The 24833-nt window shown below is 51.1% G+C and overlaps 1 protein-coding gene across 4 annotated transcripts in view; it reads left to right on the top strand.

Annotated features, from left to right (window-relative positions):
* GRIP2 (glutamate receptor interacting protein 2) overlaps positions 1 to 24283 on the top strand; it is a 41522-nt gene extending 17239 nt beyond the window's left edge. For 2 of the 4 annotated variants that reach the window (XM_039837364.1, XM_039837363.1), the window contains exons 8-23: positions 308 to 455; positions 570 to 739; positions 2194 to 2343; positions 4918 to 5104; positions 5594 to 5739; positions 6474 to 6554; positions 9290 to 9356; positions 9461 to 9606; positions 10507 to 10651; positions 12741 to 12880; positions 13500 to 13679; positions 14701 to 14875; positions 16436 to 16541; positions 19543 to 19686; positions 20502 to 20648; positions 21667 to 24283. In XM_039837364.1, coding sequence (XP_039693298.1) covers positions 308 to 455; positions 570 to 739; positions 2194 to 2343; positions 4918 to 5104; positions 5594 to 5739; positions 6474 to 6554; positions 9290 to 9356; positions 9461 to 9606; positions 10507 to 10651; positions 12741 to 12880; positions 13500 to 13679; positions 14701 to 14875; positions 16436 to 16541; positions 19543 to 19686; positions 20502 to 20648; positions 21667 to 21825 — 2291 coding nt within the window. In that variant the 3' untranslated portion in view covers positions 21826 to 24283. Of the gene's footprint in view, positions 1 to 307; positions 456 to 569; positions 740 to 1745; positions 1872 to 2193; positions 2344 to 4917; positions 5105 to 5593; positions 5740 to 6473; positions 6555 to 9289; positions 9357 to 9460; positions 9607 to 10506; positions 10652 to 12740; positions 12881 to 13499; positions 13680 to 14700; positions 14876 to 16435; positions 16542 to 19542; positions 19687 to 20501; positions 20649 to 21666 lie in introns of all 4 variants that reach the window. The other 2 variants (XM_039837361.1, XM_039837362.1) reach the window with 2 other exon arrangements.
* Positions 24284 to 24833: the final 550 nt, after the last annotated feature.

Here is a 24833-nt window from a genome sequence, read left to right as displayed (position 1 = left end):
GTGGCCATAGCAATTCAGTGCCAGCATATAGCAGGCTCTTAGTAAATGTGAACACACTACTATTGTGCAGCAAAGTCCGATAGTCAGAGCCCCTCAGACATGAATCCCTGCCTTTCCTCTGCTGCACAGTGGCTGTGTGGACTTGGACAAAGCCTTTACCTCCGCACACCTCAGTTTTCTAGTCTGTATAATGGGTTCAGTGATCCCTCCCTGGCAGTGAGAATTACATCAAGATAGCAGAATGAGGCTAGGAATAAAGTGCTCTCAATATTTGCATTTCAAACTCTTCTTTCCTTCCACGTGCCAGATACCGTGGCCAGTGCTTCAGGGCCCTTGATAGTGGAAATAGCCAAGACACCAGGGTCTGCTCTGGGGATCTCACTCACCACCGGCTCCCACCGGAACAAGCCAGTCATTACCATCGAGCGCATCAAACCGGCCAGCGTGGTGGACAGGTGAGAGACATGATGAGCTCTGCCACAGCGAAGGGCAGATGGGCAGGGAGAGAGGCTGCCAGAACTCTGTCCGACCAGACCAGCCTCCCCCTGTTCACTCTCCTACTTGGTCAGGAGTGGAGCTCTGCATACTGGAGACCACATCCTGTCCATTGATGGCACCAGCACGGAACACTGCTCATTGCTTGAGGCCACCAAGCTCCTGGCCAGCGTATCAGAAAAAGTGCGACTGGAGATCCTGCCTGCGTCTCAAAGTCGGCATCTCCTGAAGTCCTCAGAGGCAGGTGGGTCCCCTTAAAAGGTCTCAGGAGACATCTTATATATTAACTCATTCTGATTCTCTCCATTATCCTAGAAAGTGGCTACCATCCCATTATACAGGTAATGACAGTGAGGCACAGAGGGGCTAAATGACTTGTCCCAGTGCCCTGGCAGCTGGCTCTAGAGTTGGCCAAGCCCCTAGGCGAGGGTGGAGGTGCCGCACAGGAAAGCAGAATCAGTAGACTGAGACAGTTGGGTCCTCACTCCTCCATCCAAGAATGCATTGTACCATGCCGGATCCCTCAAAGTCCCACAGCAGAAGGAGGAGTCAGTACAGGGCCTGGGTCAGTCTGGAAGGAAGTGTTACATGGCAGCCAGTTTGGATGGTCAGGTGAGGGAGGCCAGGATCTCTGGGGCTCCCTGGGAAGCATGTGCTTAGATGGAGTAGAAGTGCAAAGAATTTACTGGGGAGATATGCAGAAGGTCGAAGGAGGAGGATGCAGGTCTGAGCAAGCCTTGGCCAACCCAGCAAGAGCCTTGCTGACACACAAGTTGACCCTGAGAGCCCAGCATGGAGTAGAAATGACCACACACCCTGAGGGCTCAGCCCCTGGCCGAGGCTGCCCAGGGCGCAGCCCCTGAAGCAGATCCCAAAGGTGCTACAGCCTGATGCTGTCTGCCAACTGCACTCCTCAAAGCTGATGGGTCAGTTCTCAGGCTCTAGAACCCACTAGCCTGGTTCAAACTCTGCTCTACCACCTCCCACCATGGGCCTTGGCCGGGTCTGCGTTTCCTCCCCTGTCTCTGCTGCGTGGCTGAGCCCAGAGAACAGTGCCCTACACGTCGTGCATGCCCAGGACACATGAGTAGAATCCTGACTGCCTCACTTGGCTCAAGGGAAACTCAGGATCTTCTGGTCCTGCTGTCCTCACTTCATCTGCAGATGGGAGCTCAGCCTCCAGGGGGTGTGGTGAGTTCGCTCCCTCACTCCCTGATGCCTGCACCTCTCTCTTCTTCTGCTGGCCACAGTGAAGGTGCAGAGGAGCGAGCAACCTCATCGCTGGGACCCTTGCATGCCCTCCTGCCATAGCCCCCGGCCGGGCCACTGCAGGACACCCACCTGGGCCACACCTGCTGGCCAGGACCAGAGCCGATGTAATGTGCCCACCCCACTGTGGCTTGTGCATGTATCATGGGGAGAAAACCAAGACTCAGAGAAATTAGGGGACCTCCCCAGCATCACCTGGCACATTAGTGATGAGATGGGCCTCTGTCCTCCGCAGCCGGGTTTCACCAGGTCTGTGAAAACCCTGCAGTCCTGAAGCCCAGAGGGTTTGGCTTGCCTGAGGTCACAGAGCAGGTGGTTGAGGGGAATGGGAGAAGGCGTCCCCACGTCTCCCTGTGGTTGGGTGGCTTCCCGGCACCCACTGTGGAGGGCCCTGCTAGGGTTCACGGGGCTGTGCTCTCATCTCCCCAGCCTTATCCTCGACTCCATTTTCCTCGCCGATTATGAACCACACCTTTTCCTGCACCAACCCCAGCACCCTTCCCCGTGGATCCCAGCCCATGAGCCCCCGGACCACAATGGGGCGGAGGAGGCAGCGAAGAAGGGAGCACAAAAGCTCACGTAAGCCATGGTCTCTTCCCTCCCTTCTGGGTTGCCTGTGTGCCTGAGAGAGAGATTTGCTGAAGAGGGATAGTTGGGGACAAAGCTCTAGATGTGTGTATGGGGTCGTTAAAAACATGAGTGGCACACCAGGCTATCGTGGATCATTGGGCACATGGTACACTGCATGAGGACACACCAGAGGAGTGCCAGTTACTTTGTTCATTTTAGTCTTGTATTTTTGTCATGAAAAGTTCCCAGCAGGTGGTGGCAGAGTGTCTTGAGGACGGGATACCTTTTCAGATTTGCAGGAAGGTCTCACAGTAACTCCATTTCATTTTTTTTTTTTTCATTCAGTCCTGATCCATTTAAATGTGTGGTTTAACTGTATATCACTTCTCTGACATTTTTTAAATTTCCTCTAAGACGAAGACACACATGCCTGAGACTAGCTATCTAGAATGTAATAATTTTCACTTTTACTATATATATATTTCTACTTACCTTTTAATTATAGACTTTTTTCTTTATTTATGACCACTATATATATATTTCCCTTTTGAATCGAAGGTATTTAAATACTCTAAAGAGTGGATAAATGTAAAGACAAATAGTAGGGATGATAATGCAGGAGTCATGTGGAAGTAGCAAAAGTCACAAGAATGCCCAGAATTTTGAAATCTTTCCTGGGAAGAGTCTTTTCTTTGTTGATGTAAAAAGTGTGCCCAGCCTCCTGCCATGTGAATTGGAATTGGAAAGGCCTCCAGGAAGGATAGTGGGTCAAACTGGACCATTTGGAATTGAACCAAGTGAGGGAAAAGAGGAATACAAGTTACCTGGTACCTGAAAGGAGCTAAATATGGTTGTGAGCTTCCAGGCAACAAAGGTGAAAAGGGAAACAGATATCAGAGTCAGCTGAGAAATAAAATACGCCTTTACCAATCACCTTTATCAACCATCAAAGCTGGGGTTGTGTAGGTGAAGAGATTTGGAAATGCTGTTCATTGGCAGGGGCATGCAGAAGCTAGAGGCCTTTGGGACCCCTTACCTGTCCCCTTCCTAAAATGAGTGACTAATAAAGTATCATTGTTCTTATTGATTATAATAGTTAATTAGATAATGATATTTTGAACACTTATATACCATGCATCATTGTTATCATTAGGTTTATAATAGTGAAAAAAATATATAAATATAATAACACAATATACCCAACAACATAATATAGTACACATATTGTAATGTGTAATATGAAATATAACAAAATAGGGTACAAAGACATAATAGTATAGCATTAGTTATAGAATAAAATATAAAAGTAAATCTTATTAATAAATATCCATATTAAATTTTTTTTATTTTTCAATTACAGTTAGCATTCAATATTATGTCAGTTTGAGATGTAAAGCATAGTGGTTAGACATTTATATAACTTACAAAGTGAAGTGACCCCCCAGATAAGTCTTGCACCCCTCTGACACCATATGTAGTTATTACAATATTATTAACCACATTCCCTAGGCTATAATTTACATCCCCATGACAATTTTGTAACTTCCAACTTGTAGTTCTTAATCCTTTTCCAATATGTACATTAATAATACAAATGCATTTTATATACAGAATATAAAATATTATATATTAAGTAACATAATATATCAAATAGTTATACAAAAAGTTATATAACCAAACAATTCTACATCTAGGTCTTTGCCCAAGAGATATGAAAGCGTGTCATGTCCACCTAAAAACTTTTACATGAATATTCATAGCAGTATATTTATTTTAGCCAAAAGTTGGAAACAGTCGAGATGTCCATTAACAGATGAATGGATAAACAAGCGTGGTATATTCATACAATGGGATATTATTCAGCCTTAAAAAGGAATGAAATGTTGATGTTTGCTACAATATAGCTGAACCTTGAAAACATTATGCTAAGCAAAAGTAGCCAGACACAAAAGAGCACCTATTATATGATTCTATTTATATGAAATGTCCAGAATAGTCAAATCTATAGAGAAAGAAATAGATTAGTGGTTGCTTGGGGTGAGGAGAGATGGGAAGATTTGGGACTACATCTAAAGGGAACAGGGTTTCTTTGGGAGGTGATGAAAATGTTCTAAACTTGATTATGGTGATGACTGTACAACTTGGTGAATATGCTAAAACTATTGAACTGTATGCTTTAAATCGGTGAATATTACGGAGGTGAACTGTATCTCAATAAAACTGTTACCAAAAATAACATAATATATACTATAGTATATGACAGCATTATAACATAGCTAACCTAACATAGCATATGACATAATTTCACCGACCCTCAGAACTTCTGTTTTCCAACATGACAATCCCAAGAGCTGTCTTCCTTAATCCTTGCCATAGCCCTGCTAAGTAAGAATCATGACTCTTGTACAGATGAGGAAACTGAGGCTCCGAATGGGCCGTGACTCAGCTGGCTCCAGGATAAGTCAGAACTCTCACTCACTTGACCCTCTGACTCCAGGTCCTCGGGCCCAGGGGTGGGTTGGCTCCAGCAGGAAGGCCTGGCTGTGTTGCGCCCCCTGAGTGCCTTGCCCACCCGCCCCGCAGTGTCACTGGCCTCCAGCACGGTGGGGCCAGGCGGGCAGATCGTGCACACAGAGACCACAGAGGTCGTGCTCTGCGGTGACCCCCTCAGCGGCTTTGGCCTCCAGCTCCAGGGCGGCATCTTCGCCACCGAGACCTTGTCCTCCCCACCTCTTGTGCGCTTCATCGAGCCCGACAGCCCGGCAGAGAGGTGAGCCTACTGCCCCCTCCCCACTGGGCCTGCCACTCCTCGATTCAGGGGTGCATGGACAGCCAGGGAAACTGAGTCACACACCAAGCCTGGCTTCACAAGTGTATCTCACTTAACCATCACATCAACTCCATCACCAACCCCATTTATAGATGAGGAAACCGAGATGCAAAAAGTTGATTCACTTGCCCAGGGTCACACAGCTCAGGAGTGACCTAGGACTTGAACCCCTATCTGTCTAAAGTCATAGTCCTCTATACATACGTCACGTAAGGCACGGCATCATCCGCATTGAACGGACAAAATGAGGCCCGTCGAGGTCATTCCCTTAGCCAGAGTCACGTGGTAATTTGCCTGAGGATCTCTGGCTGGTGCAGGGCAGAGCTGAAAGTCACACCCCAGGCCTGCCCTGGCACAGTGTTCCTGTCTCCCAATGGAGCCATGATGGTGATGGAACTGCTTCTCTCTGCTGGGCTGCCCGGGGTTCAGGTGCGGGCTGCTGCAGGTGGGGGATCGTGTCCTGTCCATCAACGGCATTGCCACTGAGGATGGGACAATGGAGGAAGCCAACCAGCTGCTGCGGGACGCAGCACTGGCCCACAAGGTCGTGCTGGAGGTCGAGTTTGATGTGGCAGGTGAGTGAATGCCCTTCATTTCCTCACGCCTTGGGACCCTGTGCTCCCTCCTCTCTTTATCCTGGTCTTGCCTGGTGCAAAGGCACATGGACTTAGCACTGACAGTGGGAGGGAAGGCACTGGCAGGGTGCGGGGTGGAGTCCACGGGCCAACGTGAGGCATGAGGGATTTTACACTGGAACAAGGACCTAGGGAGGGCAGACTGGGGCTGAAAATACTCCATGCTCCTCTGCAGTGTTTAGGCCAAGACCTCCAAACAACAACTAGGTTTAGAATTCTGGTCCTGGGATTGAGAGACTCTGTGACCTTGGACAGGACACTTCCTTCTTCCCTCCGTTTCTCCAGCTTTATAATAGGAAATAAAAATCCTTCCACTACAGGGGATGTTGCTTGGGTTAGGTGCGGTAAATCACATGAAAACACCCAGCTAAGGCCCGACATACAATAGGTGCTCAGGAAATCGTCACTAGATTTGAATTGGGTTGGGTTTGGCCATAGGGAACCCCTGGCTGGCAGTCGTGAGGTCCGGGTTCCAGTCCCAACTCTGCTCTGACCGGGTGGGTTGGTGGTTTTGGTACAATCTGTCAGCTCACCATGCCTTGGTTTCCTCATCTGTCAAGAGGAAGAAGCAGGAGAGGGTTGGGACAGTGACTTTTCGGAGTCCCTCCCAGCCAGACCAGAATGGGGCCGTATGAGGCCGGGTCTCACATGGATCCACATCTGTTTGTACCCAGAGTCTGTCATCCCGAGCAGCGGCACCTTCCATGTGAAGCTGCCTAAGAGGCGTGGTGTGGAGCTGGGCATCACCATCAGCTGTGAGTCCCCTCTCTGCCATACTGTTCCTGCCATACCATCGGAGTGGGCTCACCTGCTGGGCGAAAGAGCACACTGCCTGGCCAGGGGAAAGGCTCCCAGTGGGACGACCGGCCAACTTGGGTTCTGTCCACCGTACAACTACCAGTGGTGTCCTTAGGCAAGACTAGAGCTTCTCAAAGCCTTGGTTTCCTCTTCTGCACAATGGGGAGCCTTTGGGGTCTCCTGCTAGGGTGAAGTGGCTTAAAGGCACCAAACAGGTGGGCCTGGTTTGGTTTTCTGTCTACCTCTGTGTGCCCAGAGCCCAGAAGAGGCCTGAGACGCAGCAAGTGCTTCATAAGTGTATCTCACTTATGAGATACACTGGCTAGTGTCTGTGTCCCCATTCTTGTTTGTCAAAGGAATGTAAGTGAGGGACTGGAGAATGAAAAAAGAAAGGTGGACCCCACGGCTCCCATCTAACCTTGAGTGAGCAGCCGAAGTCCTCAGGGCCGACGACGCCCTTTGTGGTCTGGGTTCTGTGACCGCTGACTTCGCCTCCCGCCATCTTCCTCAGTCACACTTCTCTAGCCACTGCTGACCACCTGGCTGTTCCTTGAACACCTCTGTTCCTTCTGGCCAAGGGCTCTTGCCCTGGCTATTTCCTCTGCCCTCTTCCCCACCCCCTTCGAGTCTTTGCTCAAATGCTACCTTGGCAAAGCCTTCCCCACACCTGATTAAAATCGCACTGCCCTCCACGTGGTTATTACCTTTCTTTATTTTTCTCCATAGCACACTTTATTATCTAACAAACGACTTTTAAATTTTGTTGATTAGGGGGTGGCTCCATTGTGTAGCGATTAGCACGTCTGCTTTACACACAAAAGGCCCTGGGTTCACGCCCCAGGTGGAGCCAGGGACCATGCCCCGGGTGCGCCAGGCCCCCCCACCTCTTCCCCCGAGTGCACCAGGGTTGTCAGGCCCCTGAGCTCACCTGGCCCCAGGTACATGCCCCAAGTGTGGGAGGAGACACCCCACCTTCAGAGATCCAGTTTTTGAGCGGAAAACGGCAACATCCATAGATCAGGGCTGGAAGTGGGGGCGGGGGGATTAAAGAGGGGGAAAAAAAATTTGTTGATTATCTGTGACCTCCCCCGCACTAGACTGGTAGCTCTTAGAGGGCAGGGGTCTTTGACTGTCTTGTTCACTGCTATTTCCCTTCCTGGCACATAGTAGGGACTCAGGAATGTTTGATGCACGAATGAATGAATGAATGAATGAGTGTAGGATGAATTGATGAGAGAGAATGAGGCTGAGGAACTAGGGTCTGGCTCAACACAGCTCTGTCCTTGGGGGCCTGAGGAAAAAGAAGTTGGGATAGTGGGGGTGAAGACCCCACTCATCTGGTCACAGCATCAATGCACCCACTGCCCTGCTGAGGTGGCCTCCTGGCAGGTGTCCTCTCTGGCCATGGCAGCACACAGATTGGTGGGCTGACCCCAGGTCAGGCAAGGGATACTGGGACACCATTCCCCAAGACCTGCCTCTCAGAATAGACGACTAGTATTGCCATCCTGCGTGGAGTGATCCTCGGCCCCCATGTGGGGCTCGATGGAGGGGCAGCTGTTCAGACGGGCAGCTGCTGCTGCAGCTTCTTCCTGCCCCAGACTCTGCAGTCGATGGAGGTGGGACTTTAAGCAAGCTAGGAGAGGAGAGGCTGCTTCCAGTCCAGTAGCCTCTGGGCAGGACCACCAGGTTCAGTTACGCGGCATCTACATGTCACGAGGATGCCCATTCAAGGCGGGCTCACAATTTCCTTACGACTTCTCAAAAGACTGATTGGAAGGGGCACCTTTGTCTCGTCTGCAAAGATGCCATACAGGCTAGAAGGAGCTCTTACAGCCTGGTCACTAATGGGAAAACCCATTAGCCCAAATGGATTCTTTATGCAAGAAAATTTAGCCACTCGTGTAACATAAATTGTCTTAGGTCATATTCCCCAGGAAAAGTTTCTCAGACAGGAGGGTGCTTGGGATCAACACCTGTGAGCAATGAGGGATGCAGGACTGGGCACAGGGAGAAGTTGGGCCGCCATGCAGTTGCAATAGAGGCTCAGCCAATCCCATGGAGTGCTGTCAGCTGGGAAGCGCCGGAAGTTGTCCTGAGCTGAGGCTGGGAGCCGGGCCTTTGCACCACCTTGCATGGATCAGTCATTAGATGTAGGCTGCACCCAGGAGGGATGCTACCTTGGATAAGGCTGCTCACTCGGCCAAAGGCAGTTTCCAAAGCGGGATCCAGTTGTGAGCTGTCAGCAGCCAGCACTCCCTGAAGCCAGGGAAGGAAGAACTCTGTTGTGGAAGAGTCACCCATGTCTGGGTCCTGACCCTGTGCCAGGTGCTGGGGACACAGACACCAGCCAGACATTGCCCCTCAAGGAGCTCAGTTTGCTGGCGGATGGGCTGAGCAAGAGGAAAAAAGGACTGAAGTGGATCGAGCACCTACTATGTGCCAGGAGTCATGATAGATTTTGTGCCTACTTTACCTAGTTATATCTCAGGACAGCTCTATGAGGTCTGTGGCGTTATACTCATTTTGCAGAGGGGAAACCGAGGCACAAAGAGGCAAGCTAATTTGTTCACAGCCACCCAACCACACACCAGTGGGAGCAGGGCGTGTGGCTTCGTGTCCATGTCCCAATCCTTCCCCCCACCAAGGCTGAGATCATCAAAGGTCAGAGTCATGGCCTCTCTTCTTCCAGCGGCCAACAGGAAGCGAGGGGAGCCCCTGACCATCTCTGACATCAAGAAAGGAAGTGTGGCACACAGGTAGGGGTGCCCCTGGGCCCGGGGCTGGCGAAGTAGGTGATGGGGGTGGGTACGGCACCAGTATGTGCCAGGCTCCTTCCTGCCCACCACCCCTGCTCATGCAGGACCGGCACCCTCGAACCAGGCGACAAGCTGCTGGCCATCGACAATATCCGCCTGGACAACTGTGCTATGGAAGACGCCATGCAGATCCTGCGGCAGTGTGAGGACCTGGTAAAGCTGAAGATCCGGAAGGACGAAGACAACTCCGGTATGGCCCCCACCACCTCTTGAGGTCCACCCTCTAGACTAGTGAATTCCCAGCTTGAAATTCTGGGCTCCGTCTGGTCAAGGAGGGATGGTGGTGGGTGCCACCTGAGGGCTAGCTCATGGAGACTCCTTAAATGGACAGACTGGGGAGGGGCAGCATCACAGACTTCTCACTGTCCCTGGGGTCTAGGGCCCTCCAGGACCCTCATGAGGTTGGTAGGGGGTTTGAGGCACCGCCTAGCAGGGGAGACACAGGGAGCATCTGTGAGCAGATGAGTGGATGGGGTGCGAATGAAGGACGGGATGCACCACTGCATGGGTGGGTGTGTGAGCGAGTAAGCAAATGCTGCCAACTGGGACACATCTGAGACCAGACAGGTGACATAAGTGAGTGAACTAGACAAAAGGTAGGAAACATGATACAGAGTGAGAGACAAAAGGGAGGAGTGAGGACTGTGGCCACTGGAGGGCAAATCTCTTATTCAGAAGAGCGACTGCCTGCCGCCCGAGGAAAGAGAGTCACTTGTGGGCAGATTTCTTTTTCTTTTATTTAAGAAAAGCTGGAAATCTGGTTTCTTCTTATCATGATTATCATTGTTACCATCATTATTGCTGTCGTTTTGTGTGGTGTGTGTAATCTATATTTTAAAACGTTGGTTTCATGGCTTGTTTGTTTTTTTCCTAAATGATCTTTGGGTGGAAGAAAACATTTCTAGAGGCAAAAGATGGCCTCGGGGTACCCCGGTCGCACCATCTGAAGCCATGGCACTAGTGGATGTGTGAGTGAACGGATGAGTATCAGTGAGTGAAAAAGTGTACCAAGGTTTTAGGGGGCTGGGGGTGCCCAGTTCCTGGGCCATGCCCCACTGGACCCTGCCGCAAATGGGCATCACTCTTGCAGATGAGCAGGAAACCACAGGTGCCATCAGCTATACGGTGGAGTTGAAACGCTACGGGGGCCCCCTGGGCATCACCATCTCGGGCACAGAAGAGCCTTTTGACCCCATCATCATCTCTGGGCTCACCAAGCGTGGTCTGGCAGAGAGGTGAGCTGGGGCTCTGTGGGGACACACAGGGAGGGCTGGGAACCCTCCTGGGGCAGGAGCTGCCCTTTGGGATCAGCCAAACTGGATTCTGACCTTTGTTCCGACATCAATGCTCTGGGCCTGTGCCTTCCCTCCCTGAGCCTTAGTTCTGTAGAGGTTGGCCAGCCTCAGCCGACATCCTGAGTCCAAATCAGTGCTGGATAAATGTGTGCTAAACCCTCTGCTCCCTCCCCACCTGGAGAATCTACCTTTCTGGAAAATCAGCACTGAGACCCTTTCTGAAGCCCCCGCGGTGCCTCCAGAGTACGAGGGCCAGTCCCGGTACCAGGGTCCCAGCATAGCCTGGGGCTTTTCCTGGTGCCCTGGGGGCCTGCCCTCTCCCCTGGAAAGTATTCCCCAAACTGTGGCAGCTGGGGGAGCTTTGAGAAGTGGGGTGTCCCAGGATCTTTGGTTGGTTGGGGGAGCAGGTGAATCTGAGGTCCAGAGGTAGAAGGAACCCCACAGGATTTATAGGGAGGCCACTCCAGTGTGGGTGAGACGGAGCATTCTCCTGTCAGCTGTGCAGTAAAATTCCTGCACTGAGAAGCTGGCTGTGAACGAGGAGCCAGACCAAGCTGAAGGGGCAGGATGGGTCCCCCGAGGAGGAGCCACAGGTGGTGAGGTGCAGCAGGAGGATGGGAGGGATTCTGTGGCTGAAACGGAGCAGGACAGCTCCCTGCCGGTGTCACCACTCCTGGAGCGCCCCCTGCTGGACACCCGGCAGACTGCAGAGGCCAGGGTGGAGAGTTCTGACCTCAAATGTCTTCAACTTCTGAATTTACTGAGTACCTACTGTGTGCCAGCCTGTTCTGGGCACCAAGGACTCAACAAACAATTCGCCCCCGCCTTTGCCGGGCTGATCTAGCTCGGCTGTCCAACTGCAATATAACGTGAGCCACAAATTTATGGCTCAAGGTCACGTAGCTAGTATTTGGCAGCTAGTCTGTGTGATTCATAAACTTTCTAGTAGCCTCATTAGAAAAAATAAAAAGAAACAAGTAACATGAATCTCAAATATATATATATTCCAACGTGTAATTAATATAAAAATTATTGACAAAACATTTTATATTCTATTTTGTATACTATGTCTTCAGAATCTGGTGTGTATTTTACACTTTCAGCACATCTCATTGCGGGCCAGCACATTTCAGGAGCCCAGTGGCCATCATCCTGGACAGCCCAGCTCTGACCCCCTCCCTGCACCTGCCATTCTCTGATTCACTCACTCCTTTGGGCCCTGGGGGAGCTTGCTGGGTAATGCTAGACCTGAGGGCAGATGGGGCTTGACCTTCTGCGAGTTCCCACTTGGGGCAACATCTGCATTTGGGGTTCAAGACCCCCTCTCCCTCTTTCTCCCCCACCTGAGTCAGGTGCATTCTCAGCAGCTGCTGCGACTTCTCTCCGCATCCCCAGCCCTGGCCGCCCCTCAGAATCACCTTCCCTAACCCTACTCCCATGCTATTTAATTGCTCAGAGATGGAGGCCAGGCATCTGCGTTTCGAAAAAAGCTCCTCGGGTCATTCCAGTGGTATCTAGGTAGAAAACCACTGGGGTCCAGGGATTATGCTCCTTCTCTAGGTGGGGAAACTGAGGCCTAGGGAGAGAGACAGTCTACCCATGTATTTCTGCTAGATGGAAATGGGAATTCATTCTACCCACCCAATATTCAGTAATAATTTGATAAAATAAATATTATTACCCCTACTTTACAGATAAAGAAACTGAGACTCAGAGAAGTTAAAAACCTGGCCCAAGATCACATAGCTAGTATTTGGCAGCTAGTTTGTAGAATTCAAACAATACTCCAAACTCATTCTTGACACTGGTTCCAAAACCTAACTTTACAGGTAGACTAATCCACTCCCAGATTCTAGACTTGACATCTTCATTAATGCAAGTCAATATCACACTTGCATTTTTTGGCAGCTGGGTCTAACTGAGGTCAGCCAGGCTTGTGCCTTGGGGTTCTTGGTTCCCCGAGGGCAGAACCCCACTCTGAAGCCCTAAGTATCTAACTTTCATCATCTGCCCTGTGCCTCCTCCCCAGGACTGGCGCTATCCATATTGGGGACCGTATCCTGGCCATCAACAGCGTTAGCCTCAAGGGCCGGCCCCTGAGTGAGGCCATCCATCTCCTGCAGGTGGCTGGTGAGACCGTCACACTGAAGATCAAGAAGCAGCTAGACCGTGAGCCTCACCTTCCACCCTGGGGTCATCCAGCCCATTTAGGACAAGAGGCCCCTCTGTGCCTCTATGCCAGGCTTTGTGTGCCCAACCTCACGGAACCCTCGCTATCCCCTATGGGAGGATACCTGGGAAAGCTAAAGAGACATCACTCGGAGAGGGGAGTGATTGGCCCAAGGTCACACAGCTGGTATGGGGCAGTCTGGGTCTAAATCCTGCTCTTCATCACTTCTTGCTTCTTAAAGCTGCTGTACCTTGTATGTTCCTTGGTTTCCCCCGTCTTTGTCCCCATGCATTGGTAGGAAGGCCACCATGTGCAGTGGAAGGAACCTGAGCTTTAGGATCTTTCTCCTAGTGTGGGCTCCACTGTTGTTCACCATGTGACCCTGGGCATGCTGTTCAGCCTCCCCGAGCCTCAGTGCTCCCATCTGTGAAACAGGTTTGCCTGTTGGCATGGCACCTCCTACGTATTAAACTGCCCAGCAGCAGGCATGGGAGTCATAGAGCTTCTGAATTCCCAAACCAGACTCAAGTGGAAAACTGAAGCTGGCTGAGCATCTCTGTGTCTTCTGTGTCTTCGAGGTCATAGGCCAGTGGTAGTGACACCTACTTTTCCTCCTAGGCCCCCCACCACCCCGCAAGTCAGGCAGCTTCAGCGAGGCCAGTGATGCGGATGAGGACCCACCAGAGGCGCTCAAAGGAGGCCTGATGGCAGCCCGGTTCTCACCTGCTGTGCCCAGTGTGGACAGCGCTGTGGAGTCCTGGGACAGCTCGGCCACAGAGGGTGGCTTTGGGGGCCCAGGTAACACCCCAGAGCCCTTGGATAAGCAACATGCTCTCTCTGGGTCTCCCCAACTGCCTTGTCTTTGCAGGGAATGTTTTGTCTGCCTAATTTTCCTTAATCCTCCTCTTCTAGTTCCATCCTTTAGGGACACTTTTCTTAAAGGCAGACCCAGTTGGGCCCCACAGGGCCCCTCACTCCTCAAAGCATGGACCGCAGGCCTTCATACATCTTTTGATTAGAGTTCACAGCACCACAGCACCCCACCTTGAGGTTAGAGACCACGCTGGTCTTCTTCCGTCTTTCTCGTTCCCAGCCTGATGTCCAGCACACAGCAGGTGCTCAATCAGTGTTCGCTGCATCCAATTAAAGATGAGAAGGCAGAAAGCCCCCTCCCACTCCATCCTACAAGACCCAGCTTGGGGTGGACTCCTCCAAGGTGCCCTCCTAGGACAAAGGTTCCCCTGCTCATGCATGCTGAGATCCGTGGGTGGCCTCAGGGCTTAGGGGACTCATTTAAATACGTGCCTGTGGCCTTCTGGCCTCTGTGATCCAGAGCCACAGAGACTCCCCAAGGCTCAGCTCAGGGAACTAGTGAGTGAGGCCTGTAGGTGGCCTTGGGTGGTTCCCAGCCCTGGTCCTCACTGTGGGTCTCAGCTTCCCCAACTCGAGCACTTGATCAACACCTCTCAGCTCATCTCCTGTGGCAGGACCTTCAGAACTCTCAAAGACAGGAAGCGAGAGATGGTCGAAATATTGGACTTCCCTCTTGGGCAGGAGTCAACTAAGCTGAGCCCAGTGGAGCTAAGACAGGGTCCTGGAGCCCTGGGCATTAACTCTTCTGCCAGACGATCAGATCTGGGCATTTCTGGGGTAGGAACCTGGGTGGCAGGGGCCCTCAGGGCACTCTGGGTAGTCATGCAGGCCCAGTGAGGGCAAAGACCTATCCAGGGTCACCCAGTACTGCTAGGGAATGGAGCAGGAAGGAAGGTAAGCTAAGGGCTCAGAGAAGATGCAGACACCCCCTCTCTCCACCCGCCAGGTTCCTACACTCCACAGGCTACAGCCCGGGGCATGACCCCCCAGGAGTGGCGGCCCAGCAGACTGAGAAGCAGCCCCCCACCCACTGAGCCCCGGAGGACGAGCTATACCCCAGCGCCTGCCGATGAGAGCTTCCCCGAAGAGGAGGAGGAGGAGGATTGGGAGCCAACAACTAGGTCTGTGGTGGGAGCACCATGAGGAAAGAGACAGTGGTAGTTTCTTGGCTGGGATGGATGAGGGTGGCCGATTCCTGTGCCACAGTGGTGGGGGCGATGGAAGAGTCTCGTCTGGCCTTCAAGGAGGGGCACTCCCTAGGAGAAGAGAGGAAGCATCAAGCAGATTATCTCAGTTGGGCTGAGAAGGGAGAAAGGGCATGCTGAGTGGGGGGCACTGCAGGGGCAGAGGTGTGGAGGTGGGGAAGCAGCGTGGGGCCTTGGATGTGGTGGTTTTGTAGTTTTGTCTTTGAAGGACTCAGCCTTACCCCCTGGAGGAGGAAGCTCCTGCAGAGAGCTGGCCCCATGGGGGAATGCCATTCCCCATTTGGCCTTAAGCCACCCCCTTCCCATGTCTGTTTTTGGTCAGGCAGTTCCCTCTGCCCAGAACACCTTCCCCTCTTCTCTCCTGGCCAACACCTATTTATCCTTCAAAACCCAGCTCAAATTTCCCGGCCTCTGGAATGCCCCCCTCCCTCTTCTGGTACCCCTAGTTGCTTGGATGAGGCTCGTAGTGACACTGACCACCTTATACCTAAGCAGTTAGTTACCTGGCTGTTGTCTCTTCTGCATGGCACCCCTAGCTTGGTGCCTGGCATCCATTAGGTGCTTATACACACTTCGTAAATTAATCCTCAGATCCTGGAGAAGAGAGGCCATGCCTTATTCACCTGCATAACCCTGTGCCCAGACAAGACTCTTCTGGTTCATGATGTTTGTAGAATTGGTTTGAATGGAGGGAATGTCCTTCAGCCTCAGTCTTCTCATCTTTAAAATGAATCCTCAGCTCAGTGATTCTATCACACTATTTGAAAGGCAGATTCCGGCCCCACACTCATACAGAGGGTCCCTAATAGAGGAAAGGCTGCATACCTTTGTAAGAGAGAAAGTACTTTGCAAACCATAGCGTACTTTATAAATGGCCAGGACTTTGAAGCTGGCAGATGAGTTTGTGAACTCCGGAGCATAAAAATGTGACTTGTTACCTTTCTAATGAGACTCTATTTTAGAGCTGATAAGGGGCTCACACGACCCATGTGGAAGTCATGGAGTGGTCTCAACACCTCCCCCAGCGCAAACACTTATCTTCTCCATCCATCTGTGTCGTGGCTGGCTCTAGCTCTGTCCCTGTCACTGTCGTACAAGGCCATGTGTCTGGGTAGGGCCAGGGGGCCTCCTCTTGGACTACACCATGGATCTCCTCTCTGTCTGTCTGTCTGTCCGTCTGTCTCTCTTCCCAGGCGTCCTGTGTCACCGCTCTCCACCCCGTCTCATCTGCCCCTGTTCTAACTGGCCACCGGCAGTCTCGGTCGCCCCTAGCTGCGTCTTTCCCCCATTCTGTGTCACCTACCACTGCCCCGGGGCCCCAGCACTGCCACCGAGGATGCCCGCCTGCCCGCCTGCCCACCCTCTGGCCCCTCAAGTCCAACGCTGATGGCCATTTAGAAGACTCCTCAGGTCCCAGCCTGCCTGCCTGCCCACCCACCTGCCAGGAGTTGACGCTCTGTGGTTCCTACGTTACAGCCTGGCCCCCGGCCCTACCCGAGAGGAGGGCTTCTGGAGTGTGTTCGGGGAAGCCCTCGAAGACCTGGAGTCATGTGGTCAGTCAGAGCTGCTGAGGGAACTGGAGGTATGGCCGCCTGCCCTGAGGGCCTGCATGAGGGTACCCACATCAGGCCACACTGATTTGTGTGCCCTTAGGAGGCAAGCATGTTGATGGGATTGTGCTCCCGTGTCACATGTGTATGTGCAATCACCTAGCATCCTATGTGTAAAGGTGTCTTCACATATGTGCAAACTGTGCATGGACACGTATGCAGGTGTGACTAAGAGCACCATGGCCGGCACATCGAAGTGTGTGCACATGTAAACATGGCTGACATCATTGTGTGTGCATGGGAACATGAATGTATGTATGCATGTAAGCACGCTCATGCATGTGCAAATGCTGAACGTCTTTTCAGAACATGTGTGTCCGATGTGCACATTCGAATGCCTAGGGGCAGTTTTCGTGTCCGTGTGTGTATGTGCCATGTGTGGATACGGTTGTGGGCATGCCCTGTGGAGCCGCGTGGATGTCGACATCAGTTACAACACAGGAGATGAGGAGCCAGAGTAGCCAAGAGGTGACTGCAGCTTTGTGTGAGGTCAACATGGCCCACGATGCAAAAGGCCGCTGGGATGCCCTAGGCAGGATGCAGCTGAGTCGTTTCTGCAGCTCCTGCACAGTCCGAGGGCAATCATCTAAATTTCTGCTTGTCTTTCACATTTTCTCTGTACCATGTTCTGGTTGCTTTCTTTAATCTGTCTTCCAAATCACCAGTTCTTTCCTTGGCTGACTTTAGTGTACCATTTAACCAATTTCCTAAAGAGTATATTTCAACTTCTACATCTTTTATTTCTATAATTTCTCATCATTTTTCAACTCTTCACAGTCTGCTTTTCGTTTTCTTATTTTTCTGCACATTTTAAGCAGATTTATTTGAAAGTTTCTTTGGATGTCTTTTTTTTCTAGTCCCTTGGGTGCAAATTCGTATGTCTGTTGCGTCTGTGGCCGGGGGACTTTGTATTTCATCGTCGTGCTTCCTTTCAGCAGCGGTTGCTCCTGGAGGCATCCCACACGTGCTTTGTGTTGTTGAAGCATCTCGGAGGTCGTGCCTCACAGGTCTTTGTTGGGGCTTTTGAACTTCATCAGTTTCAGAGCAGGTTTGCACATGAATTCCTCAGCTTGGTGTTTCTATGACACTGTTTGGAAGACAGATTCTGGCCCACGTTCATACAAAGGTCATGCGAAGGTTTCCGGTTTGTCACGAATGGTTTCTCCAGCCCACTCCAGTCCTGGTGGCTCCCTTCTGAACCCCGGTGCAGGCAGGCAGATGTCTCTAGTCCTCACTCAGTAGCGGATGGCATCCTTCCAGCTCTCTGCTTTTTCTTGAACAGGTATCCCAGCTCCTAATGTGCGTATCTGGTTTCATAGGACAAATGGTTCTCTTCCTGCTCCTCCAAATTTTCCTTTCTTGCTTCGTGTTTATTTTTTAAAAAACTAATCTACCATCAAATTTGGAGGGAGATGAGAGCTTTCTATATCAGCTCAGTCTGCATCTCAACAGGAAGTCCGAGAGTCCTACAATTCTAGGGTCAAAGAGCCTGTGATACCCCGATTTCATTTTTTAGCAAATCTCTTATTCCAAGACTCTGAGCAGGCGTGACTAAGGACCCTGGCTCCCCAGGCAGGTGAGGACCAGTTGTGAGAGTTGAGAAAGGTGCCTCTTGCCTCCTCGTTCAATGTCCTCTCCTGTTTTTCTCTCCTTCTCTCCACCCCAACCCAACAGTTTGGCCCTAAAACAATTGTTATCATAATCTGCCTTCCCTTAGGAGATCTCGAAAAGACCAAAACACCCAGCCTCAACCTCAGGTAGAACCTTGCATTAGTAGTGGAAACTCAGATACTGTGATAGGCAGGAGGAGGGAAGTTACTAGGCTGAGGAGATAGCTCTGTGCCTAGGAAATTGTATAATGTCACATGTTAAGAGGTACATCCTTTCATCCTACCAACCCCAGCAGCCCCCTACCCTCATCTATGGATTTCCCAGTCTGAGCATGAATAAATTTTCCCTCAGGGCCGCAAACTCACTGCTGTCATCTTAGAGCACAGCCTTTATTATGACTCCGCCTGCCCTTTCCTTGGCACGCCCCCGGTTTACCTCTGACACACGTTCTGACTCTGCTCCTTCTGTTCTTCCCCACTGTCATCATCCCTGTCCAGACCATAGCAATCTTTTGCGTAGACAACTACATGGTCCCCGGCAGGTCTCCCTCCCAGCTTCCATGCCCACCTCTGTAGTCCAGTCTCCACCCAGCAGCTGTAAGATGCTTCTAAATCCACAAATCTGATCCTGTCCCCTATCCCTCCCATAAATTGTTCGGAGTATCCCCATTGCTCTCGGGATAAAGTTAACGTTTCTCACTGTAGTCCACGGTGTGCAGGATTGAGCCCTCGCCTCCGAGCCTCATTCCATGCATCCCCTCCAGCCTTCTTCCAGATTCCTCATCACAGGGGCTTTGTGCACGCCATTCCCTCTGCCTGCCAGGGACTCTCTTCCCACCCCACTTCTTGCTCATCTTCTAGATCTCAGCTCAGGAATCTTCCCTGACCTCCCACACTGGACCAGATCTGTCCTAGCCCCTCACCTTCCCCGTACCTGGCCTCTGTGACGTTTACTGCCGTGTGTAATTTTATCTTGTTTTTGCGAGTAAGCAGAGTGGTTAAGACCCTCGGCTTTGGAGCCAGACTCTGAGTTCGAATCTTAATCTCTTGAAGCCTAAGTTTCTGCATCTGTAAAATGGAAAAAAATAATGGTATTTGCCTGCCTCGTAATAGCGTAGAGAATAAAACATGTTCTATGTATGAAGTGGTTAGAACGAAGCCCAGCACAGAGTAGGTGCTAATTCAGTGCCACTGATGATTATTCTGATTGCTAGTGTGACTTGATCAATCCTGAGCGTTCCAGGAGGGCAGCACTGCATCTGTTCTGCTCACCATTGTGACCTTGAAGGTGGGCACATAGTAGGTGTCCAAAGATGTTGACTACGCAGAGCAAGTGTCTGAGTGAAAGGCCGTGTCCCCGCAGGCATCCATCATGACGGGCACTGTGCAGAGTGTGGCCCTTGAGGGAAGGCCTGGCCCCCGGCCCTGGCGGAGGGGCCGGGAGGTACGAGCTTCCCCTGAAGAGATGCAGGAGCTGCTGCTACCAACACCCTTGGAGATGCACAAGGTGAGTGCTGGGGGTGGGCACAGAAGGCCTGGACATGTGTCCTGGTGCCAGTATCCCACTTGCCGTGGGCTCCAGATGAGCCAGCCCCATTGCGGGCTTCATTCTCCATCATGAAGCAGGGATTTGGGACTGGTCCCCAAAACTTCCATCTCACATACACACACACACACGCACCTGTGATACACAGAGCTATTATTAATTAATATTTTTATTTAAGTTGACTCACTTTTTCCCCTAGTTGAATTATTGTGTCTGGGGTGGTATAAAATACGAAAGCTTTTATATCTTATGTGCGTATGTATATGTGTGTGTGTGTGTATGTGTGTGTGTGTGTGTGTGTGTATATATATATATCTCACTACCTCAAATAAGAAGCCAACATTTTTGCTATCTATAGATACTATATAGATAAAAAACACAAAGGAGAAAAAGAAACTCTCATTCAACAGTCCTCAGAAACCTCTGAGCCTGAAGCTAGCTCTTTGGTAAACTGGGAGATGAGCACGGGTTAGGGGGTGGTGAAAACATGTGGGTACCTCACTGAGACCTTCTGATGGATAGAGGCAAGAGGATTGAAAAGAACGTTTTTCCTAAGGGCCTCTGTTGTGTTCAATGCTATGAACTGGGGGATCTGCTGAGGTGCAAAAGAGGAAGGGGTGCTACATGGGCACAGGAATAAAGCACAGGGAGTACAACTGGGCAAAGGGGGCTGGGGCTGGGTCCCAGCGGCACTGAATGCCACACCAAGGGATTCTGGCTACTGTGGGAGGCTGAGGACAAAGCTCAGCATTCTAGGGACCGCCTTCTCTTCCCAGGTGACCCTGCACAAGGACCCCAAGAGGAATGACTTTGGTTTCAGTGTCTCAGACGGCCTTCTGGAGAAGGGTGTCTATGTCCACACCGTGCGCCCTGATGGGCCAGCCCAACGTGGTGGCCTCCAGCCCTTCGACAGGGTCCTTCAGGTAATGCTGCAGCAGGAGTGGCCTTTTCTAGCACTAGGGTAGGGAAAGAGCCCCCATTTCTACCCTGACTGAGTAGCCTTGAGCAGGTCCCCTCCCCTCTCTGAGCCCCAGCTTTTGCATCTATGAAAAGGTAATGACATCACTAGTTGTATTAGTTGGGTTAGGCTCAGTTATGTTGCAGTAGCTAACAACTCCTGATTCTCAGTGGCTTAACACATGTGAATTATTATTTATAGCCTACACTATGTGTCCACTGTGGGCCAGCATGAGCTTTGCTCTGCCTTTGCTGATGGAGGCTTCACCCTCTTGTCATTACCTCAGACTCCATGGCAGAGGAAACAAAACGAAAATCACACATGAGTTTTTTTCTGCCTTCACCAGCCACTCCCCTTCATGGCCTATTGGTCAGAACTAGTCATGTGACCTTATCAACTGCAAGGGAGGCTGGGAAATGTGGCTGAGAACATGGAAAGCTGTGGGCATCCTGACCCAGCCACCTCAGGCTGCCTTTCCCATGTTCCTTTAGTGTGATTTCTGCCATATTTGTGCTACATTTACTGAATATACATTTTTCTCTAAATTGAAGAAGTTTTTTCAACTTAAATTTATTTTAAAAGGAAATTTTTCTAGCCCATTAGGAATGAAAACCCAGCACCCCTTGCTTGAACTAGAAGGCCAATGTAAAATACAAATAAAATAGAAACAAGGCAATGTCACAAAATTCTAGGCAGGAGCCTAAGTGTGTATCTGCTCCTTCATGTTAAAAAGGGAGAGAAGGAAGTATTAGAGGGGTGCAAAGGATGTACTGGCATCTCCCTAGGACTTTCTCTCTGACAAAACCCAACCAAAAGGATTGAAAGAGAGTTAAATGAAGAATGACTTCCTCTGTGTGAGTGTTCTAGATTTACCCTGCGTCTGGGCTAGGGCGGGGCCCACATTTAAAAACTCCCACAATTCCCACCTCTTCAGCCCAGGCTGAGCTGATGCCAGTCTGTCCCCTTGGCTGTGCACCGTGCAGGTCAACCACGTTCGCACGCGGGACTTCGACTGCTGCCTGGCGGTGCCGCTCCTGGCAGAGGCGGGCAATGTCCTGGAGTTGGTCATCAGTCGCAACCCGCTGGCACAGAGTAGGAGGGCCCCACGAGTGCCCGGCCCCAGCAGCCCCCGGATGCTCTGAAGTCGGTGCGTGGTCCAGATACCCAAGGGGACACCCAAGCAGATCCTGGCTCGCAGACCTGTAGTGGGCTGGAGAATTGGCCACCCACTTGTCCACTTGTCCATCTGGAAGGCTCTGAGCTGTGGACAGGACTTTGTTTCTGTTCTCTGGTTCTGTGGTGACTGGGGTGCCAGGCAGTGAGGTCCCCAATTGGAGTGGCATCTAGGCCTTCCTTCACATTGGGTTTCCAAGATGCCCAGGGGTGCCCAGCCCAATAGATAGGCTACTCAGCCAGAAGGAGATGGGTCTGGGGGTGGCCCCAGGTGCCAACGGGGCCTCCTCAGAAGAGTGTCTGGTGTGGGGAAAGCTCAGCTCAGTGTAGGGAACACTTTCTCCCAGCAGAGCTAGGGAGCTAGAATAAGCTGCCAGGGAGGAGTGAGCTCCCTGTCACAAGAGGTGAGCAAGCGGGAGCTGGTTACCCCAGTGTAGTTGTTGACTGAGGTGTGAGGCATCTGACTGATGCATCCACACGGACTCAGAGGGTTCATTTCCTGATGGGGAGCATTTAGGGTGAGGCTGGGGGGCCGCTTCAGCTAGAGAGCCAACTACCAAGAAGGATTCTGCCTGAGGTCGGAACCTACCTCCTTCCCTTCTCCAGAATTCTGGTATTTGGGGCTTGTTGGTTTTGAGAGTCTCTGATTTCCAGCATCCCTATTTAGGATATTTTGACCTGGGGCATCTGGAATCCAGGAAGCACCAGCCCTTTGATATGAAAGTCAGTGATTGTTTCATTGTGGAGTCTCTGGTCCATAGCAACTATGATTCAAAACTATGTTTCTGGAACCAATGGGCAGCTCAGTGTCAGGCTTTTGGCTGTCAGCCCCTCCTGCTCCTTTTGTAGAATGTGTGGCCGCTCACCATCTGCAATATACCCCTCTCAGCACAGGCCCCTCCATCAGGAGGGAGTCATTTTGGGACAAAAGACCCAGGGGGCTCCATTCACCTGCCATTCAGTGAAGAAGGGAAGCCATGGAAATATGATATTTAAAATGATGCAGCTCCTCCCCAGTGGCTAACTCAGTGGAGGAGAAAGAAGCAGCCCAGACGGAGAGAGAAGCAAACGAGAGAGAGATCAGCTGAAGAGAGGGGCCATTCTCTCTCATACCCAATGGTGACAGTATGCAGAGTGGTCATTCTACGAAGTTTCTTCCCACTTGAAATCTAGAAGCACTAGCATCTCTTAAAATCTTTCTCTCCATTTTCCATGTACCAGAGACCCTTTTGATTTTGAGACGGGCACAGAGTCTCCACCTGGTGATCTGGGGTGTGGACTCTGGGATAGAGGTGGGCAAGCAGGATGCAGCCAGGCCTGGGGGCTTTGCTTTGACCCTGCTCAGCTCTTAAGGGGGTTTCAGAAAAACAGGACCTGCATTCTCTTCAATCACTGCATTCCCTGGAGGCCCCCAATACACCGCTTTTCCACTCAAGGGGCAAGATGCGGAGTCAAGAGACCTGTTCTTTCCCCACTGGGTCACTGCTCAGTTGATGTGTGACCCCCTCTGAGTCCAACACTCCCTCTGAACAATCAAGGGCGGATACTCTCTGAGTAGCTATGAGCCTCCTTGTCCATTGAGGCTCCCTGGGCACCCAACCCACACTCTCCCTGAGGGTCTGCCTCCCCTCCCCGCCCCACTTCCCTGCACCTTGCTCTTCCGCACCCTCCTTGGAGAGCCCGTCATGCCCTGGCTGGACTGCCTAGTGCCTCTGCTATCTTGGATTCCTGTTTAAACCTCTGACCCCAAGTGAAAGGGTACTGCCCACCCATCACAGGGGCACCAAACAAAAGCCAAGAACTCTCAACTTGGTGGTGGTGGGGCCACGGAAGAGACACAGCCTCAACTCTGTGACCTTAGGAAAGTGGCTCAGCTTCTCCGGCCTCTGTCACTTAACAGAGCTAGACAGAACATACTCCCAGGGCTTCTTGGCTTGGGAAAACTGTGTTGGACTACAGGAGAGGGAAGATGCATCCTCACCCTGACCAATGCTCCCTTCCCTCCTCGGGCTGAGGCCTCTGCCGTTCCCCCCAACGTATGCAACCAGGCCCGGCAGGTGGACCTCCTCGCTGTGGCTGGCCTTCTCATATGCAATATTTCTTCTGGCTTCTCATGGGGATTTTTCTTTCCAGAATTGATGTTTCCTGACACCCGTCCTCAGTGAGCGTCCTGCCTGCCTATGCATTTTGGGTACAGCCCCTGTGACATGGCCCTTCCACCCCCTAAAAGCTGTATTTTTCTCTGGCTGAGATGAGAGCATATTCCTTGTAAAGTATTTTTCTACATGGGGTTTCTTAGGGCTCTCAGGAAGCACTACATGCCAAGGGGCTGCACTACAAAGGCCATTTGGGGTCTGTTTGGGCCCTGTGTAAATATGTCTGTCCCACAAGGGGCTGCAATGACTTGGGAGTTGGGGGTGGGGTGCTGTTGGGATGATTTGTTGTTTTTTTTTTTTTTAATAAAATTATTTAAATGCACCTGGAGTAGGGTTTCTACTTTTTTTTTTTAATCACAGGCTGTCAAGAGTCAGCTTCTGTTTGATTCTGGTGACATCTTCCCTACTTGAGAATAATTCATTAATTCATCCATTCAAAAAGTCTGCTGTGTTCTATGCATCATTCTGGCCCCTGGGAAAACAACGGGAACAAAACAGTTGGAGTCCTGTCTGCATAGAGCTTGTATTCTAGCGAAAGACAGTTAACAAGTAAGCGCATCGAAGAATTCTTCCAGGAGGAATAAAGGGCAATGAAGAAAATGAAACAAATGGGGATAGTGACAAGGGCAGGGGGATCTTTAGCTCAGAGAGTCAGTTGATGTGTGACCCTTCGGTGAAGAGGTGACTTTTGTGCCAAGACTTGAAGGACATGAGCCAGCCTGGGGAGACATGGAGAAGAATGTCCCAGGCAGAGGGCACAGCAAGTGCAAAGGCCCTGAGGTGGGAATGAGTTTGGTTCAACTAAGGAAGAGAAAGGCATG

The sequence above is a fragment of the Pteropus medius genome, unplaced genomic scaffold (genome assembly GCF_902729225.1).
Source record: "Pteropus medius unplaced genomic scaffold, Ma_sr-lr_union100, whole genome shotgun sequence".
Classification (NCBI taxonomy): domain Eukaryota; kingdom Metazoa; phylum Chordata; class Mammalia; order Chiroptera; family Pteropodidae; genus Pteropus; species Pteropus medius.
Note: the sequence above shows the minus strand (reverse complement) of the source record. Positions and strands in the feature narration are given on the sequence as shown.